At 43.6% G+C, this 21,629-nt stretch overlaps 1 protein-coding gene across 6 annotated transcripts in view; it reads right to left on the bottom strand.

Annotated features, from left to right (window-relative positions):
- Positions 1 to 21,629, bottom strand: part of SEMA5A (semaphorin 5A) — a 442,105-nt gene that overhangs the window by 57,446 nt on the left and 363,030 nt on the right. For all 6 annotated transcript variants that reach the window (XM_084782844.1, XM_084782839.1, XM_084782840.1 and 3 more), the window contains 2 exons: positions 11,859 to 12,040; positions 8,604 to 8,747 (listed from right to left, as the gene is read on the bottom strand). In XM_084782844.1, the coding sequence (XP_084638970.1) occupies positions 8,604 to 8,747; positions 11,859 to 12,040 (326 nt within the window). The remainder of the gene's footprint in view (positions 1 to 8,603; positions 8,748 to 11,858; positions 12,041 to 21,629) is intronic.

Here is a 21,629-nt window from a genome sequence, read left to right on the forward strand (position 1 = left end):
GACCATAAACAGGACTATTTACATCCATTTGACATGTGCTGAATCCAAACTTAACTCAAGTTTTAGACTATGAGATGTTTCCCCCCTCAGATCTTTCTCACTTGCCATCTTCCTTAAGAAATGGGTAGCCTAAGCTAGTGACCTTCATGACCCCATTGTTAATAACAACTGGATTTTGTACAGTGCTATGCAAAGGGAGTCACAGGGGGATTGCTATGAGTAGGTGCTCACAGCCTCCAATGCATAGAGAAATTAGACACACCCTCAGAATGTGCGTGGCGTCAAACATCATCATGATTCACAGTGGTACTTTTACTATTGACTGCACACAGAAACTGCATTGACATTCTGGATGGATGCACTCTGGGGCAGAAAAGAGGAGTAAACACTGGCCAGAAAGCATACAAGTTGTGCGATTTCCCAAGACATGTTCTTGTAAGGTCCAGTTGTTTCCCTCAAACAGATGGAACCTTGATGGAGAACAAGAGACTTTAGGAGGGAGCACAGGGTGAGAAGAGGAAAGGCCAAGCTGAAGATGATGATGGGATGAGGTACAAAGAAGTCCTCCCTGTTGGTGCTTTGCATGTTAGTTAAAGGTGGGAGGGGGGAGGAATCAAACAAGGAAGGCAACAGTGTTGAGAAGAAAATAGAAAGAAATGACATGAGATGGAATGATCCATCTTTGCCAAACAGCAGAAAGCCAAGGAAAGCCACATGGAACTTCACACCTAAAACAGCACCAGAGTGGACTGAAGAACCCTCCATGGCTGTTGCCCCATCCCATTTAGTGGCTGAGGCCTTAAGACAGGAGAAGCTCTCTGAGCTCAGTCTGGAGTCTGACCCTCAGGGGAGGTCAGAAGCAGGAAGAGCCAGTGGAGCCAATGCTAACCAGTGACGTCTGGGTTGCAGCAATCAAAGGAAGACATGCTATAGGTCACATAAATAGGATGGTGGTGGAGACATGGGAACCATGAGAAATGGATGACACTAGGCACAGTGCAAACATCATAAAGCAACTGTGTGAATGCATAAAGAATAAGCAGCAAAGTCCAGAGGCAGCATCTCTCTTCCAGGGACAGGCAATGTCATGGCAGAAGTCTCTAGATCCATAAATACCACCCAAGATTAGCATCTAAATCTTAGACAAATCGTGCAGTTAATGGTCTTGTGTAGATGTCATCCTTTGCCTTTTTAGTATTTACCATAGGGAAAATAAGTGGTATCAATATAAAGATGGCAGCATATACTCCTGATGACTGGGAGGTCAGGGTCAAAGCCACCTGGAGAAGGAGGGACTTTCAAAATGAGAGAGAGAGAGAGAGAGAGAGAGAGAGAGAGAGAGAGAGAGAGAGAGAGAGAAGTGTCTCTAGGTATAAAAGTGAGTTAAGAGAAAGGTAAGGATAGACTTTGTAGCCTGGAGTTACAGTAAGTAAATATGCATGTCTGTGTTGGTGCTTGGAGAGTTCTAGGAATAAGCTGCTATCTATTTTGAGAACAGGTTTTAAGGAAGTCAAGAAAACTCGGCATTCAGAACATGTCACGTTTTCTTCAGAAGATCTTCATGCAGCTCACTAGAGGGAGAACAAGGATGGAAAAGACACCTTACATTTATAAGCTGACTCACTGCCATTTTACATGTGTGGGCTCTCGACACTGCTTTCTTCTTGTTTCAATTTTCAGTAAACATGGGTAGTCACAGGCACACACCCACATGCACACGTACATGCACACACACACAGCAGAGAAGGCAAAGGAAAGCCTACTAAAAATGCCTCTAAAAACCCTTGACTTTTAATAAGGAGCACAGCAGCTGGGCTACCATATCCCCTGAGAAAAATAAATCTATGTGCACAAATCCTTCCTTGTATTCGCCTAAAGCAGGCCACCTCTGAGAATGCACAGCGTGTTATTACAGTTCAAAATCTCCTACAAGGTTACCTGTGCTTGGAGCTCTAGGCTTTGAATCAATTATTCCTTGGGACTTAAGGCCATGAACAACCCACTTCACTTTTTTTTTCTTTCTCCCTCTATAGTTCTCCTATGAAACAAGCTATGGGGACATTTATAGCAGCAATATCACGTAGCAAGAATGGTCAGAGGGAAACAGAAATGTCTATGCTATCCCTTTATGCAGAATTCCAACTTAGGAGCTAGTCAGAGTCTGGACCTGGCAAGGCTCTCAGTTGGGATTCTCTGCAATGATGAGAAACGCATTTACTTCCCGGGGCCCTCTGGCCTCACCCATGCTCCTACAGGCAGCCTCCTCTGTGATCATCACAAGCAGCAGCGAGATGGAAAGCAACAGTTACCAGCTATCTCAGGCTGCTGAGACTGTTATTAATTACGGATAAGTATTTGCCCAATGGGCCAGCATTTGGTTCCCATTTCGCCAGTCCACTGGCTTTTAAAAACAATGGACTAATATCTTTAACACATTACTGGCTCTATCGGGTTTCAGTGTCTGAAAGCATGGAGAGTCACAGACACATTTTATGATTCATTCAAAATTAAGATTTTAATTTTTCTCATGACTCCTGTTATTTTGCATTTAAAAGCTAACTAATGACCTAGCACTGTCTCTCCATAAATCATCATTTTTTCCATAAGCCTACTTTATCTAAAAATAATTGTGTTCTATAATCCCATTGGGGCTAGATTTATAGCACTGACTCTGTCTTCCTTTCATATTTCCTTCTAATCTAGTTGAGTCTAGGCTAGTTCCTCGTGACAATCATCTGCGAACCCAACCTAACTGAAGCCTGTTAAGGAACAGCTTCTCTTGGTTCATTTTAACTGGCCATCCCATCACAGGGCCATTTTGGAAGTATGAAGCCTTTCCTGGCACCAGAGAACTGTACATCCATGAAACACACCATGAGTTTTCAGACAGCACACCAGAAGAAAATAGTAACTCCCATATTGAGCGTCCCATTAGCTCATCACAGAACAAAAAAAGCATTTTCATGAAGATAAGATGTCATCTGATACATTCTCATTAGTCTCTGAGACCCTTAACCTGATTTCATATTGGAATAATCTCTGATATGAGATTGCCCACACTCTTTACCTTTAAAACTCATGTACTTCCATGAATGTGGGTAAGGCTTGTCACTTATAGCCATCAGGATGGGGGAGACGTCCCTTCTGTGGTTATGCTACATAATATTGCAATAGCATTATTTTAAAACCATCCCCCCTTTCTGACTTTAGCTGACAGTGGCCTCTAATGCAGGTGCATCAAGAATCTTAGGCCCTTGGCCTGACAGCCCAGCAGACATGCAGGCTGCCCACAACAGCACACACTAGGAAGCATATCCTGACCCAGAGATGCCTCAGAGGACGAAGCCACACCTTCTCTGCTGCAGCCTCCTGGCTGGGAACTCACAGGAGCACAAAGAGTTTTACACAGTGAGGTCTGCAGTCCTAATGTGCGCTCTAAGGCAGAGCAGGTACCATGGGACACAGTGCTATGAGATAACAAAAAAATGCATTGAAGATGACCGAGACCCAGAAATAGGCAGAAGTGAGAATCTCATGAAGCAGAGGTAGAGAAAAGTATACAGCACTATACACTGAATACTAGAAGTTTCGACTTTGTAGAAACCGACAGGAAGGGTTTAGAAGGAAAGGGAGTGAAGAAATACAACCAAAAGGTAGGAAACAGACTAAGGAGAGGAATAGAGATGTCTTCCAGTGAGATGTACCGCAAGCACAGGAGAGGTGTGCTCAGCATAGTAGGATCCAAGTCTAAACCTCAGGGAGAACCCGCTCCTACACATCCAGTAGGATGGCTACAAACTACAAAACTAAGCATTGGCGGGAATGTGGGGAGGCAGGAATTCTATGCTTTCTGGTACAACTAGACAATGGAGAAGCCCCAGTGCGCAGTAGTTTGGCATCCCTCTAAGGCAGAACACACAAGCAGCACATCCACTCAGTAGTTACCTACACAAATTAATTCGAACCGAAACATCAACAAGCCAGTGTTTGTCCTAGCACTGTTTAAATAGGCAGGGGGAGACATGACATGTATCCACTGACTGGTAGCAGAGTACGTGAAAGTTGTAGTTAGACAAGTGAACACTGCATTGAGAAAAGAACGCAGTTCTGATATAGCCACAGCATTGATGGAGATTGAAAATGTTATTTTAAGTAAAGCAAACAAGACACAAAAGGGCAGGCATTACATATTTGCAATTATAGCAGATACGCAGACTATGTAAATTAGTAGGCAGAGGAGTCAACAGGGTCTCCAGGGGCCTGGAGAAAGATGGTATGGAATGGCATTACTTAGTGGTAATGAGAAAGCTTTGGAAATGGGGTATTGTGGGGTTTTTTTTTGCACAATAATATGAGTTTAATTAATGTCAATGAATTCTTCACTTAAAACGGCTAGAGTGACTGATATATGTGGTTTATATTTTAGCATAATGAAAGTGTTAAAAGAAAATGGGACAGTATTTTTTTTTTTTTAAATAAAGATAGAGCTAGTAGAACGTGGCTCCAGGATGCTACAAAGCTTCCAAAATTGTCACCTATGGTGAGGATACGAGAAGTAGGACCCAGATGTGTGAAGGAAGTTATACAAATATGGACACCTCAGGGCAAAGCGTTAAAGTGCCACTGGCTCCCTGTAGCTCACAGCACAGAAAGAGAGAAAACAAACAAGGGTGGACAATTAAAGGAACTAAGTCCAGGTGGTGCTTGGATACGACTTTGCCAGTGGATAAGACTTTGCCAATGGCAAAAAAAAAAAAAAAATAAAAAATAAAAAATAAAAAAATAAAAATAAATAAATAAATAAAATAAAATAAAATTAAGAAATAGATCCCAAACACTCAAGCACTGTGCTGTAGTCACTGTTCTGTTGTTGCTGTGAAGAGACACTATGACCAAGCACACTTACAGAAGAAAGCTTGCTCACAGTTTCAGAGGTTTGACTTATTATCATCTTTGCAGGGAGTATAGTGTCACACAGGCATGAACTGGAGCAGTAGCTGAGAGCTACATCCTGATCCGAAGGCAGAAAGAAGAGAAGGACAAGGGGATGGGGATGGCTGGACTGGGCCTGCCATGGGCTCTTACAACCTCAAAGTTCTCCTGCAGGGACAGGCTTCCTCCAGCAAAACCACACCTCTGAATCCTTCTAATCCTTTGAAAGAATCACACTGCTTTGTGACCAAGCATTCAAACATTAGAGCACACAGGGGTCGTTCTTATACAAATCACCACACACCTTCAGGAAAAGCTGGGGGCATGCCTGTTTAACTTCTTGAGGAAACCTCAGAAAAACTGAAGAATGAGGGCAGACTGAGAGCATGCGCAGAGTCCGCTAGCATCCGAGAGTCAGGTTGTGACCCGGGGACTCTCTTAACCACCCAGGGGGAGAATAGCAAGCTGCCAGTTATTGCGTTCTCTACACTTCAGCAGGACTATAAGACAGGGAAGGACTGTCTCAAAAATATCTGGGACTGCACCTTTGGTATACAAGAACAAATCCCTTGAGTCTTTAAAAGTTTATCAGAGAGTAATTTCAGCTACTTAGAGGGAAAGGAACATGGCAGCTGCTAATTAAATACTACTGAGTACATTCTGCTGGCAGGAAGAGGCTCATGCAAGTTTCACCAGCTCAGGTGAAACTTCCCAGGTGCAAACATCTGCTGACATTATGGAAAAGGGAAGATATCTCAGGGAGCTGAGCTAAGAGCCCACAAGGCTGATCCAAGGCCCATGGATCAGGATGCCCATGTCTTAAGTAACTCACAAAATGCACCTGGCTATGCTGTGGGATTACTTTGGAGAAAAGGTTGTAGTGACTCCCATTTTTACTTTTTTTTTTTTTAACATGCATAGCTGTCATTTGCTGCCCATCTCCACTGTTGTATAGTGTGAACGTTGGTGACAGGTAACTTGTCTTTTGGGATTGAGATTGACAAGCCAAGAGGTGCTACTGCAACCGAGCCTCATAAACATCTTACTTAGGGGGTGGCACTTTGAGCTTTTGGGGTATAGTTTAATGGGGTATGCCATTGGAAATCCTGCAATTAGATGAAAGACTTTCTGCTGATGGTAGGGTGTGAGTGACTTGGGCTCAGAGAATTGTCTACGATAGACAATCCAAAGTGTCACCAATGAGACTTGCTCCATCATGCTACAATCCCCTTCTCTGCAGTGTGGGCAGAGCCCAGGATTTCTTTCTTACTGAGCCACTATGGCCAGATGAGGATGTGTCCTATGAATATGTCAATTAGTTCATAAAGTCAGTTTGTGAAGAGATGGAGGCCACACTAGGAAGGCTCAATTGTCAAGGGTTTAGGGCAGTAATTGGCTAACAACTCCAAAACCTTGGCATGAGGTTCAACTGAGAGAGTGGGGCAGTAATTGCATGTTGTTTTTGTTTTAGTCAATGGGATCCATAGTGACAGGAGTAGAAACCTAACTCAATTGTATTTTGACACTGGTACCAAGGTCGGCTTCATCTCACCTTATTAGTGACATTTGGGAAATTGATGCCTCTACTAAGTTCTTGTTAATCAAGAAATTTGTTCCAATATTATTAATATTAGAAACAAAAAGAGCATTCATACATTCTATAGCACCTGAAAAAAAGTGATGTGAAAATTCCCAGGAGATTATGTTTGAGGCTCAGCCCCTACTGGACTAGGTCATGTAGCAAAACTTGTTTGCAGAAATTATTAACTATGTTGCTGACATTAATTGAATTTGGGGAGAGAATCGATTCATTCAGTTGTCGCCATACTGGACTTCTTTGAGTTTAATGCTATTTATATATCACAAAACTTTATTAATTACTTCATATGCCTGGTCCTAGAGCCCTACACCTTACCTTAATCTAATCATCAAATCTCTCCACTGCCGAATCATGATGGGTTTGATTCTGAATCTTAATAAACCTAAGCACTTTTTGTTCACAGAGACCAAGGATTGCCAAGTATTTTTGGCTTTTCTGAAACCCCTGGGATTCATCTTGAAAGCATATTCAATAGAGATGCATCTGTTTATAAAACAATACACAGTCAATGTTCCTACCGTCCATCTCTTAATTACTTGAAGCAAAAGTTTTCTCTATTAAACAATCCTCCCCTCTCTACTGCCCAAAACATGTGTCCTGTAAACAAAGAACACGTTAGGTGTAAGGCACCCAAACATATAAGCCATTGCTTTTTAAACCATTTCCTAAAAGTATGGCTTTAGGAAGAGTCAAATGTAGGGACAAGACAGTCTATTTTTCCACAGAGTTCTGCAGCCTTGTCCTTCCTCTGTGTTCAGCCTCGGGGAGGACATGGTGTCTGTGGGGTGCGTGGACTCCAAAGAAGCATTTGCATAGACAGAAGTGACTTCTCCTGAATAGGATGAGCGATGCGATATGCTATCGTGTTAAAAACTTTCCAACTAGTTAAAATCATACAAGCCTTGGCAAAATACAGTAAGAAGATTCTTTTCTTTCTGGTCCTCTCGCCTATCAACTGGAGTTAGATGGAACACTATAGACAGTCTCCACAGGGGACAAACTTTGTCTGTGTGACAGGAGCCTTCCTGTTATTCCCAGTCAAAAGGATGACATCTTAACTGGTAAGTAAGAAACTGCATGGATGAAGAAGATAAATAGTCTTCTATTCACTCTCAAGATATACTAAATACCCACTGTAAGACTATACAAGAAGTCAATAAGCCTGCTCTTTGTTTATAAAACGTGTGGCCACATAGGACATATGATGTTTTTATGTGACTCCCTGGACCTGTGACACCAAGTAGGAGCTTCTGATTTTTTTTTTCATTACAAGGCACTGAAAGCCATTCAGTACGGGGTGTGTGTGTGTGTGTGTGTGTGTGTGTGTGTGTGTGTGTGTGTGATGCTTAGGCACACACCCATGTCCTAGAAGTGCTGTGAACATCACCTACAACTTTCCACTTACAATAGTGACAAAAGTGGAATATGCATTTAGTAGGCAAGGGAGAGAAAAGAAACAAAGAACAGATTTTGCAGTCAAAGCAAAATTCTATAACAAAACAGCAAAACCACACTTGGATGAATTACTGAACTGTGAAAGTCTCCACGGAAAGCAATTTCCACTGCGGCTGGTACTGCAGCTCATGAGGGATGTTTATCAACAGATTAGAGGGTAGGCAGATACAGACCCCTCCCCCCGCCCCCAGGTTGTTCTAACCTGCCTGAACTCCAGGCGAAAGCAGACATCTTTGTCCTGCTTGCCCTTGTCACCAGGTCCTGCTGGGATTTGTAGTTTTTGAGACAGGGCTATCTGAGATAACCCAACAGCCATTCTCCAGCAGGCTCAATTTCTGGGTGCACAGAAGCCCAGCACATAGGTGCCGTTGGTTCCTGAATATTCAAGTGACTTGAGAATGGAGTCGCTGGGCCAGTTGAAGCACACAGGGAAACAGGACAAGAACGAGGCTCTTCATGGGAACCTTAGGTCAAATTTGAAGGATATCAGAAAAATAAGGTGCGTGCTAACTTAACAGAGAGGAATTCTAAGCTAGATTCCCAAAGTGAAACTCTCACGGCACTGGCATGGCAGGAAGCGTGCAGATGCTGGCATAGGAAAGGAGATAGCACCTACCTTTCCTCCCGGTTCTGACCCACGCACACACGGCCTCCGTGCCTGGGCGTGGGGTTGCTGCAAGAGCGCTGCCGCACCTGGAAGCCGATGCCACAGGTGGTGCTGCAGGGTGACCAGGAGGTCCAGGGAGTCCAGCCTCCATTCCTGCAGGAGAGGACATGACTCAGTACCTCAGTTAAGCCCCATCTGCGTCTGTTCCAAAGGTCTTTGTCCCGGGGGTGTTTCCTCCCCCATTTCCGGTTGCGGGGCCCCGGGAAGGAGGGAACCACAGCCTTTGGACAGGGCAGAATGATAACTTCAGTCCCTGTGACTTCCTTTAGACCCGGCATCTGATGTGAGAGCCACAAGTCATTCCAAATGCACTTATTATGGTTGAAACAGTTAAGGAACTTTAGTTATGAAAATTTCAAACCATTAGAATGGTATTTCACCACAAAGTATTAGAAGTGAATCTTAAATCTATAAAATTCCCAATTTTACTTGAGTCCTGTCACATCTGTTGTAACACAGGAGAAGTGCCCCTGAGACAGAAGGATCTTGTGAAGTCACACGCAGCATATTCTATGAAATCTAATATCAGTGAGCATACACTGTCCTACATGCAGCGTGTATGTTGAGGTCAAGTGGAACCTTTGTCAATATTTCAAGCCAACTTTGCTAAAAATGAAGGGGGACTAGTTATTTCAGGAGCACACAAATCTGTGCCATTGTACAGACAGAGTGATGTAGTCATATTAAGGAATAAAAATCACTCACAAAATAGATTGCTATTGACACACTTTTTCAGCATTGCCATTCTTTTTCCTGAAAAGTAACAATATATTCAGAGTCTTTGTAATTTAAATATCTCCCGTAGAAGTCTTCTTATTTCTATTAAAAATAAGTTGTAGGTATTTTATTATTTGGGGCATTAGAACATACATTGTAGTGCTTCATTGGAGCTCCTATGCATACTTTGCATGAAACGTCCGTTCATTTTTAAGATTCATTTATTTACATATTTATATTTGTCCGCACATGAGAAGATTCTAGGGGACTACAGTCCTAGGCAGTTGTGAGCCGTCTATAATGATATGGGTGCTGGGAACTGAATTTCCGACCTCTGGAGGAGCAGTCAGCGCCCTTGACCCTGAGCCATCTCTTCAGTCTCAGAACTTGTAGTTTTTAATCAGATGCACATCGTCACAGACATCCTGCATCTTCAGCTACTTGAATTTCATTTGTTTGGAACAAGATCAGTTCACATTAGAGTTGATTTCCCCATCGTACATTCCTTTAAGAACACAAATGTATGGAATGGCGACACTAAAAACATAGGTTTAAATATAGAAGTTGAGATAGTTAACAAATTATTTAGTTAAGTGAGGTTTTCTGGGAAATTTTAAATCTATTCTGTAACTTTCCAGTTTACCAGCTGATACCTGACACTAACTGTGAAAAAAACAGACATTGCTAGTTTAGGGCATGATAAATTGTCGATAATTTAATCAAAATGAGACCAATCCTCCAAAGTTCCTCAGATATAACAAGCCAATTCCTTATACCCTTCGACCAACAGCCCCACATACTGTCAAAATAATTTATAGGGCTATTAGAACTTTACAATATATTTTAATATTTATTTTAAAATTTTTAATTTCTTAAGCTTTTAAATATATATGGCTTTCTAATATATTCTATTTATAATATAAAGGACATGTTGCATGTGCCACAACAAGTAAGTAAAAGTGTCTAAAATAAGCAGGACTGTGAGAAATCAGGAAACAAATGAAGCAATGCTATAAGTGATTATGGACGTGGTTTTGCACTTCTAGAAGCTGCTGAGTGCAGAGTGGTGGGAAACTACAGAGCCCCCTGAAGTGACCACACAGAGCATGGGAGATTTTGACAACGGAGCCAGTCCCTGGTCACCTGCTTGCACTTCTGTAGCATTACCGGAGCAGCCTGACTGACTTATGATCTTAACCTGAACTAAGCTGCACTGTAGGCTTGTTTAGAGGGCGACTTCCCAACAGGAACAGGGACTGAAGCCGGAGTGACGAACTGCAGCCGAGCACTCCACTCTCTTAGAAATGACATGGCGTGACACAGCTCCAGCTACTCCTCGCCATCTTCATCGTCAGCCTGGTGTCCTATGTCAGGCTCCCTCCAGGCACTCACGGAATCCACCTCACTGAACAGAAGTTATGTGGAGCAAGATACAATGTTGACAGAGCTGTGTTTTCTGTCTTGTTACATAGCCTGTTTGGAGCACTCCTTCCCTTCTGAAAACCTTATGAGGTGACTGAACCCACCCTATAAAAACTGCAGAGAAGGACACCCGTTGTCTTTCTTGTCTGCACATCCTGCTCTGAGTACCCTTCTTGCCCTAAGCTCTCACACAATTCAGTGACCCAACCTGACATTCGATCTTTGGCTTTGTAGATAGTTTCTCTCATTGCTTCTGTGTTTTAGGCTTCTAAGAAGCAGGTAGGATTTTTTAAAAAAATGGCCTGTTAGTAATCAAGTGAAGAGGGCTTGCAAATTGACCCACAAAGCTCTGCTGATGCTATGGTCAACAGGGGAACCAGGCAGGACAAGCAAATGCAGTTGGGAAAGAACACACTGAAACTCTAATGACCTCAGTGGATCACCTCTGGACTGTGCCGGTCACTAAGGGTCTGAGGTCAGAGAGCTGGGCTATGCTGAGTTCTGATCTGCCACAGCACAGAGCAAAGATTGATTCCAGCTAATGCACATGCTCTACAAGCAGGGGCTATTAGTCATATGTTTTCGGAAGATATTAAGCAATGGACATTTCCATCAAAGAAGCCAATTATATTGAGCAAATTAGTAAAGTCCTAACCAATGATGAGTTTATAAACAATTTAAAATTTCAACTCAACTTACAGTTTGAAATTTTCTCTCACAAATGATGTAATAGTTAACTCATGGGTAACCTTCGCTTTTTGCCACCTGCCTCTACTAAAGGGATGGCTTGTATTAAGAATAATTTCCTCCAGGGTGCAGTGGCGCACCCTGTAATCCCAGCACCTCAGGAAGCAGAGGCAGGCGGATTTCTATGAGTTGGAGGCCAGCCTGGTCTACAAAAACAAGTCCAGGACAGCCCAAAGAGAAATCCTGTATTGAAACAAACAAAAACAAGCAAATAACCCTCCTCCAAGAAAACAACTGAATTTCGCAGATAATTTCCCAGATACCTCAGCAATCTGAAACAAAATGAGACTACACATCAGAATGATCTGAGGCACACACCTGGAACAGTTGGTGATCTCCATTCTAGGGCCTTCGCACTGCCAGCCACCACACTGTGGAGCTGGGCTGTCACAGGAGCGGGACCGGCAGAGGCAGGATCCCACAGCAGTGCCATCTGTATGTGTGCAGGGTGTCCACGGAGACCAAGGGCCAAAGCTCCCATCCACGGTGAGATTTCTGGTCTGGAAGGCAAATACAAGCATTGGTGTCAGAAAGGTTAAAGCTGCTAAAATAAAAATGGCCCGAAAACAAAAGATCTCTCCCGTGACACTGATAACTATTTCAAAAACTCAAGAAAATTAAAATAGGCCGTGCGTATGGGAATATTCTAAAGTCATGTAACATAGGTCACTGCTAGAGGTGATGAGAAAGAGGGAGGAGGAAGAGAAGGAAAGTGGGAGAGGAAGAAGTAGAGGAGTAAAAGTTAATGACCCAGGAATGAGGTTTTGGCAGAATTGCCCACCAATATGGGGAACTCAAGGATCAAGAAAAACCCACAGATGTACACATCTGATTCATGGACATACACCTTGAACTGCCACCCCACCGCCCCCCCCCCCAGAAGAATTTATCCTGGTTTGGCTCACATGTTGCCTCCAAGTGACAATGTTTCAGGCCAAGTGCTTCTTAGTGCCCCTTGAGCAATGAGATTGCTCTAGTGATTAGACTTATTCCTGCCAGAGCTATGCCATGAGCACCACTTGGAGTTTGTATGCTGGCCAGGAAGGGCTTGGTGTGTGCTTATGACTATATGTACTAGCTACTAAGGGCATCACAGGGCTGTGCTGCTGAGGATGAACAAGTTTACTTGTGCTGAGTGGTACAGAGTGGAAAGGGACCAGTAAAGCAGCTGGACAGGATGCTTGTTGCCAAGGACAGCTTAGATAATGACAGAGGAATTAATATATTGGAAGTTCACAGTGTTGGGCTGTTCCCAGTCAATGAGAGTCATTGGAAAATGCTTTATTATCATTGGTGGGGGTGGAGAAGAAGCAATGCAAGGTAGTGACAGAGAGAGAGAGAGAGAGAGAGAGAGAGAGAGAGAGAGAGACAGACAGACAGACAGAAAGACAAACAGACACACACACACACAGAGTGAGAGCGAGAGAGAGAGAGAGAGAGAGAGAGAGAGAGAGAGAGAGAGAGAGAGAGAGAGAGACAGAGACAGAGACAGAGACAGACACACACACACACACACACACACACACATACACACAGAGAGAGAGAGAGAGAGAGAGAGAGAGAGCGAGAGAGAGAGAGAGAGAGAGAGAGAGAGTGCTCAGTACACAGTGTTGCAGAGTTCTACAAGTCACTGAAGACAGAATGCTGGGCTCTGGCCACACCTGGGGTGTGGTGATGGGTTCCAGTGGGGTTGGGACATCAGTGCTTGAACACTGAAGAGGGAGCAGCTTTCTGACACACGTGATAAGAGATCTTCTGAGGAGAGAGGCTCCTGGGGCCAAAAGTTAAGTTCCCTGTCCAAGGTCTTCCTTCCAAAAGGGAGCAGACAGGACTAAAGTTCTAGTCTCTTCATTTTAATATGAAGACAGATGAGTCTTGGACAATTTGATGAAGATTTGCATTTGCTGGCTCCAGATTGTCTTCTCAGTCAGGCAGTACATGAAAGGCACCAGGCCCAGAAGCAACAGAATTTTTGAGCCATTATTTCTCTAAGTACTACAAGAAATGTTTACATATTAAAATGGCGGTTTTTCACTGGCAGGCTGGCTAGTCACAATCTACAGACATGGCTCTATTCGTGTGCTTCTCTACTCTAGTCAACAGTAAATATTTATATTTGCTAAAGTGGGCAGAACTCAACCCTCCAACCAATCTCCATTATTTATACACAATCTGTGGCCAAAGTGAGAGCCTGGGGCTGCCTCATCTAAGAGTAAGCTACAACACAAATGGAAACCGAAGGCACATTCTCCAAGAGGAGGCTTCTTCATCTCTAAGATCCCCATATGTAACGCCCCTGGTTGCGGGTCCTACTTGGACCATCAGGGTCCAGTGAACCATGTGCCTCTGAGCTGCAACACATCCCACATGGAAAGATGATTCAAACTTGTGGGTTGACAGTCACTTGCTAAATCAGCAAAGGCCCTACGTTGGACATTTCCCACACTCATGCTCCAACCTCCTTCTTTTACTTATCTGCTACTTAAGTAGGTCTATGCTAACAATCACACACAGACCCCTGCCTGCTACATAAACATTGCTATTCTTGTTTTCAATGTACAAAGCCCAAGTGTCCTGTTGAGGGAACAGGCATCGGTCAAGGATGGTGGTTTGTGTCATATCCATTATCCACAGGCCACGCTATCCTGACTATTCCTATAGGTCATTGCTGCCACCTGTAGAAGGTCCTGACTGTCTGAGACAGGGTGGACTTGCCCTGGGAACCTGCGGAGTCAGCTCTTCTCCATCACTGTGCCCTAGGGTACTGAACACAGTTGACAGTCTCACTTACTGTACTGCCTGCCTGCCCAGGTGAGGAGAGTCCATCAAGAGAAATGAGAAGTAGCAGGGACTCTCTACCCACGAGGTGTGCTGGGGGCTACAGGGAACGCCACACCTGTGCTTCCCAAGCTAGCCCAAGGCTCCTGAGTCACTGACACATCAGGAAGAATGCAGCTTACTTTCTGGCTTCACAAGTGAATGAGGGTACATGTTTCTTCTGTCCTGGCATCCTTGTGAGAGTCCTGAGGCAGACTAGACCAAACTGCTCCCAAGTGGCCACAGGGGAATCTGGGACACACATTCTTACAATAGATAAGAAGCTAAAGGACATCTACTGCTCTTATGGGCATTTTCACATTGGAAATGTCGTCTGGTCAAAGTTGAGGCACCAGAGTATGTGAGAAAGTAATATCCCACTCTCCACTCTACTGTGGAGAGTGTTCTGTCCATTGTCTAGATCTGGGTAGGGGTTTAAGGTTTACCGCCTGTATTGTCCTTGGCTGGTGCCTATGTTTGAGTGGGACCCTTGAGTCCAAATCTGCCTATCATAATGTTCTACTTGTAGGCTTCTAGGACCCTCTGGATCCTTCTATTTTGCCATTCTCCCATGCTTCTCTCATCTAGAGTCCCACTAGAATGTCCTCCCCTCTGTCTCAGTTTCCTGGTAAGTGAAGGCTTTTGTGGGACATGCCCCTTGGGCTAATATGCAGATATAAGTGAGTGTATACCATTTGAGTCTTTCTGCTTCTGGGTTAACTCACTCATTATGATCATTTCTAGCTCAATCCATTTATCCACAAATTTTGGGAATTCCTTGTTTTTAATAGCTGAATAGTATTCCATAGTGTATATGTACCACAGTTTCTTTTTTCTTTTTTTTTTCTGTCTATGAGGGTCTTTCCATAGACTTTATTTTTTAATAATAACACATTTTTATTGAAAATTAAAAATAATTCCTATTACATCTCATTTTCTATCCCATCCCATGCATCCTCCCATTCCTCCCTCCCTCCCACTTTCACCCCAATCCCCCTTCCCTATGACGGTGGCTGTGGGGGACCTCCTCCCCCTGAATATGGTGCTAGGGTATCAAGTCTTTTCTTGGTAGACCGCTATCCTTCCTCCGAGTGCCATTGGGCCTCCCCAACAAAGGGACATGGGTACCACAGTTTCTTTATCCATTCTTCTACTGATGGACACTTAGGGGGAGACCTGGTGGCACTCAGAAGAAGGACAGCAGGTTACCAAGAAGAGACCTGATACCCTATGAACATATACAGGGGGAGGTAATCCTCCTCAGGAACAGTCATTGGGGAGGGGAATAAGGGGAAAATGGGAGGGAAGGAAGAATAGGAGGATACAAGGGATGGGATAACCATTGAGATGTAACAAGAATAAATTAATAAAGTAAAAAAAAAAAAAAAAGAAAATGTCGTCTGGTTTTTAAAATCTATGGGCACGTTTATACCGTTGGCCAGCATTGTTCAGGAAGAGAATGGGCCACCCACTGAGCTAATGATGAGCAGAGAAACTGAAGGAAAGGACGGTAGAGCTCAGAGCTGCCTGGTGGGGGTCTATGGCTGCTCTGTGAATGGCAGACAGGTGCCAGGGCCTCCTAGTAAAACCAACTATACGTGAAAACAATGTGTCACGACTCCTCAGATCTGATGCAGAAACCTAAACAGCACGAATCTAAATGAATATGTAAGTCTAGATAACTTGAAAAGCCCCAAACACAGAACAGCAGCATTCGGGCAAGTTTCACAAATTACCCCCATCATAACATTCTATATAAAATGGCTCTTCCTCATGTACAAGCCTATTTATATGCTTATGAGACTCTGGCCTAGTCCTGTTGTGGGGGAAGGAAGCCTACAAACAAATGAAAAAAAACAAAAAACAAAAAAACCAAAAACAAAAACAAAAAAAAACCCAAAAAACAAAACCCCAGAGAGTAATGGAAGTAGATAGTAGGTGGGACATCACACTGAAGAATACATGTATGAACTTACCATGACCCTGTCAGGAAACAGAATGACAGTCCGTAGGATTGTACAGAGAGGCGATGAGACAAGAAAGCATTAGGGAAATGCTGAGAGATGTTGCAGAACCCACGGGCACACTGTGTAAAGAGCTTCAGCCATCTTAAGCCAGCAGGTAGGAAGGTGGTATGGTTGCTGAAGCCAGGTGAGAGTCAGAGCTAGACAGGCAGTGTCACATGCAGCCTTAGTCATAGAATCATGAAACCCGGGCAGAAACTCATTGGGCCCTTAACTGAAAAAGGGCAAGGAAGATAGAGCCCAGACCACGGCCACCTGCCATGACAATCATTAGATGAGTCTAGGACAGGTGGTTGGGAAGGTTGAACAGTCTACATCAAGGAAGGGCAGGCCTTGGCAAGGAAGGCTGGGGAAGGAACTGAGATCCTGGCTGCCACTGGTTACTTGTATATATCTCACTTCTCAGTCAAGGGGGAAAGGGGAACGAAATGTAAGGTAAGGATGATTTACTTATTTATTCAAAGATTTCTAGCTCCTCTAAGTAGTAACCAGGACTTTTAGAAGAAGAGATGGTTTGAGGAAAATTAGAAGATTAGAGTCAAAGAAAATTCTTTCAGTGTTCACCTGTATTGTGTTTCTCCTTGAAAATACAAAAGTGACGGACAGAGCAATGCCTTGGACATAGCTCTGTGTGGATCTTATACAGCAAAAACTAATGCTCTAAGCCCAAGAAGAACTAAAATGTAACAGCAGCAAAGAAATGAAAATGGAAAAGGAAATCACACACAATGTAGTCCATGTGCTTCCTTGAAATGCATCTCTTGTCCTATGGGGAACAAGAAATCCTCAGGTTTGTGATCCAAAGAGCTCTGGACAGGAACACCAGAGGAGACAAGTTTTATGAAAGAAACATTCTGAATAAGAGGGAGTTGGGACTTCTTATACCAATTATTGTCCAAGGCTAATGGTGGGTCCTAGCTGGTCTAGGGCAGTCATGGTTAGAATATAAATCTTCTAAAGGGTCACATATTTGGTTCCTACAGTGTAGCACCATTAAGAAGTGGATGGACCACAGGGGCAATACTATCACGAATGGATTACTGTATCAAGTTTACCACTCAATGGGCTATAAGGATGTAGGGCGTACATAAGATGCTGCCTCTCCTACGAGCAGCTTCCTCACTGCCAGGCAGGCAGAAGCTACCTTCTTTCTCGCAAAATTCCTTACTATGGCTATATTCAATAGGTCAGAGGAGGCAGTTGCCTCCCGCCTGGACCCCTGTCCTCTTTCTGCTTGCTACCTTCCAGGAAGCTGAACATGCCATATGCTCACTGCCATCATGGCTAGCCTTGCCTCAGGCCCAGCATCCATGGATGCTGGTAGATCATGGACTGAGACTGTGGGGCACAGTAAATTTGTTTCCTTTCAAGTTTGCTTTCACAGCTGTTGTTTTGTCACAGCGGTGAAAAGGTAAATGACACACATGGACTCCTTGTGACCTTGGTCACTGCTCTTGCTCTTAAGGATACACATAGGACTTAAATCTTGTGAGTGACCCCCCCCCCAAAAAAAAGAGAGTATGAAGGGAGTCTATACAGACTGTTTTTCTCCAGCTAAGAAAGAAAAATGTTTCTGCTTTTAAAATATACCCTGCTTTCAGCACTGACATGCGAAGGTGCAATGTGATGTAACATTCACCTTTTTTTTGACATTCTAAAATGTCCCTAGGTATTTCTAGTTGTCCCTGGCAACCATCTCCCTTTGTTTCTCAAGAAGATTCACTATACCTGTCATTCTCTGTTCTTTCTATGGGTCTGGCTTGAAATAAGAGTTTTAGGCAGAGAGATTCCATTAGAATTTCCTTCCTACATATTTACGCCCCAAATGAGTTCATAATAATCACGGCACAGAAAGGGAGGGCTGACTTGATATGTGACAGTGCACAGAGACCAATGAAGCACACTAGTTAATTTCATAAAATAGTTGAAGGAGAGGCATAGGGAAGACACTGGTCAGATTAGATAAGAATATAGGAACCGTGACTAATCTGCAAGGACAGAAGACGCCTTCAGTCCTGCCTGGCACTGAGGAAGCTGCAGATAGGAGAGGCAGCATCTTCAGTCCAGGGCTGCTTAAGTTTGTTACATTATATCCTGGAGCCGGAAGAACTTACATGCCTCAGGGATGTGTAGGAGCAGTGAGGGAACTCCCCGTACAGCATCAGCCACATGCCTGGTTGGATGCCGAATGTCTTAGATTGAAGATCTGTCTAGAAAAGGAGACTAGGGATAATGGTGTGCATCCTGGGCCTTCAGTTCTGAAATTGGGATATTTTAAATTTTTCCAGATTTTTCCTTGAACTGATGATATCTGGAGTAAAGGCATATGTGCTGGCTATTGGTATGATGAGCTGCCACGTGGCTAGCACAGGACAAGGCCTGAATCCTACCCCGGTACTGAGAAAAAATAAAATGAAAGAAAGCACTCTAGAATAAACTATCCAAAATTCTCTCCAGGTTCCTCCCATGTGATGTTCTTCTTAAAGTATGTGCTTTATGAGATCAAATCAAGGCCAGAGTAAAACATGTCTTGCACCCCAGCAGTGCATGACAACCATGGGGCATTCGACATATCCCCTCCTCGAATCCTCACCACACGCCAAGCTAGCTGTGTCTGTAAAAGGTCCAACAATCAGTGTGAGCAAATTGGTTCAGAAACCTGTACAGTGTTCTCAGTCGCCCATTCTGTATAATATGGTTCTGTTATATCTTTTCCCCTGAAAGAGGCTCCCAAGAGCCAGGTGCATCCTACCTTACCTTTCCCTATACTGAGAAAATAATGAATTTCCAAGGGCTAGCTAAAGAGGGTTCATTTTTTTTTTTGTTACTCAGAATAATCTTTTCACATCGATTCATTCATTCACCAATTCTCCACTGGCCCAGTGTGTGCAATGCATTATTTGGGTGCACATGTCCCCCCAGGACATCTTTATATTCTTCTTATATCTGGCCATAAATTTTTGCTTTTGTTTTTTGTTAGTGTGTGTGTGTGTGTGTGTGTGTGTGTGTGTGTGTGTGTGTATCTGTGTCCATGTATGTGTGTGGGTGCCTAGAGAGTCCAGAAGCAGGAACTGGATCATTTGGAAATAGTCACAGGCAGTCATAAGCAAAGTAGCAAGAGTGTTCCACCACCTCTGCCACCAACCCCAATTCCTCCAACTATTGCTCTTTTATGGCCGAACTGAATCTTAAATTTTTATCTGGACATCTTTTCCTCAGAATTACTAGATCATCCTTTATTTTCAAGGCCTTTCATATCTACATCCAGTGCCTGCATGAAGCAGGATATTGGATAAGCTCCCCAGGAAGTTTTGCTTCATGTTATGACATCAATTTAATTTCTACCCTAAGCTTATCTCTGCAGATGAACTGAACGGAAAGATGCACCTTCGCAGAGGACTAAGCTGCAGTCCTGTGAGGCCTGTCCTGCACTAGTGAATAGGGGCGATTGTTATTCAGAACTTGTGAGTCCTGGTTAGCTCATCAATAAGAGAAGGCCATAACACCCGTTCCTAGGGATCACCCATAGACACTGAAGTTCCCACAGGCCCCATGGTGAGCAACACTTGCAGAGTCAAACACCACAACTCCTAGACACAGAATGACACTTGGGGCACATCCCTTCTCAGGGACACCAGGAGGAATCTCAACATCTTGGGGTAGTTGAAGCTGTGAAGGGGCTGCTGGGTTCTGCCCTGTAGGTCACAACTTAGAAAAGGTCATTAGTCAGAAGTGCCTTCTAGTCCCCTCTTAGTTGGGATAGGGAGCCTGGCCGAAGAAGCTCAGGTAGAAATAAAAACGTGGTTTGCATGAACAAATTTCTAAATTCCGCTTTATTAGCCAGGGACTCTGATCCTCTGCCCTCCATCTCTCTTTCCCTCCTCTCTCTCATAGGAAGTTTTATTGCAAAATGAAGAAACAGTGTCTCATCCGTCCTACAAATCCAAAGGACAGAGTTGGGTCATTCTTTCTTCTATCATTCCCTCATTTGAGAAGATCCTGAGATCTGGGGAGTCATATTCCTGTAGATCAGAGCATGCAAGGAACTCTAAATAGGAAGCCTGGCTTTTCTCCTTGTGGTTAGAGAGCCCTAGACAAACATATCAAAAGTTCAGCTGCTGCCATCTAAATGTAGGCATTGGGCCTGGCCACTGCCTTGGCATCTCTTCACGTAAAGCTCCGAGTTACAGTGCCCTGAGAAGACACTGAGGTGGTCATCTGGTTCATGGGTTTTGCTGGTTCTTTTGGTTTGAAACAAAGACTCATTCTCATTGTATGACATCACATAAGATGGTGGATATTCCTCAAAGGACATAAATGGAATTAGAGCATAAGTGAAGCCCAGGTAGATTCCCAGGACAACAGGACTCTTGGTTCACAACACTGACATTGGCAAGGACATGTATATGACCTTGTTCTGAATATGTTAGCTTAAGTATGTTAGTTACTCAAGAACCACAACTTTCTTAACTGGACAGAAATGTCTTTACTTAAACTTTTTTAAGGAAATGGGGTTTTTCTATAGTATGTCAGTAAATTATTTTTACCATCTCCTGGAGTTAAAATGTGTAGATATTTTAAAACTGGCCCTCTTTAGTGCAAAAGAGGTAGGCTTTTTTTTTTTTTCAGAATGAAAGCCCTAGAGAGCTACTGCTACAGTTTGAGGTACCTTCTCCAAAATTCAAGTGTTGCCATGGTGATAGTATTTAATGGGCTGTTGAGAACTGATCAAGCTATGAAGGTTCCTCTTGGGTGGATATGTCACTTGTTTTTCTAAAGGATTGTCATGTTGACCTGGCTCCAATGCTCTCCTACCTTCTCCCAAGTAGAGGGCGGGGCAGCAGAAATTCATACCAAAGCCAATGCTGGTGCCTTGATATTATATGCTTTTGTGGGTAATAAATTCCTGTGCTTTATAAATGACTCAGTCTCAGGGACTCTCCTATGGTATCACAAGCAAACTAAAACAGCTGAAAAATCATACGTAGTGTGTGAAGTTTGAATGCCCATGCTAGGAAACTCACTGCTGCCATGTCACAGACACAGAGAAAAGAGTTGTCTGTTTTGATTTCAGTTATTTGTATATGCATATCTGCGTGTGTATGTAGTGGGAAGTACAGGTGCCCATACAGGCCAGGAGGTGAAGTCATGGAAGTTGAGAGCCTCCTAATGTGAGTGCCGGAAAGCAAACTTGGGTCCTCTGCAAGAGCAGGGTATATTCTTTAACCGCTGGCCCATCTCTCTAGTT

The sequence above is a fragment of the Acomys minous genome (genome assembly GCF_964271855.1).
Source record: "Acomys minous genome assembly, chromosome: 5".
In the NCBI taxonomy this organism is placed as follows: domain Eukaryota; kingdom Metazoa; phylum Chordata; class Mammalia; order Rodentia; family Muridae; genus Acomys; species Acomys minous.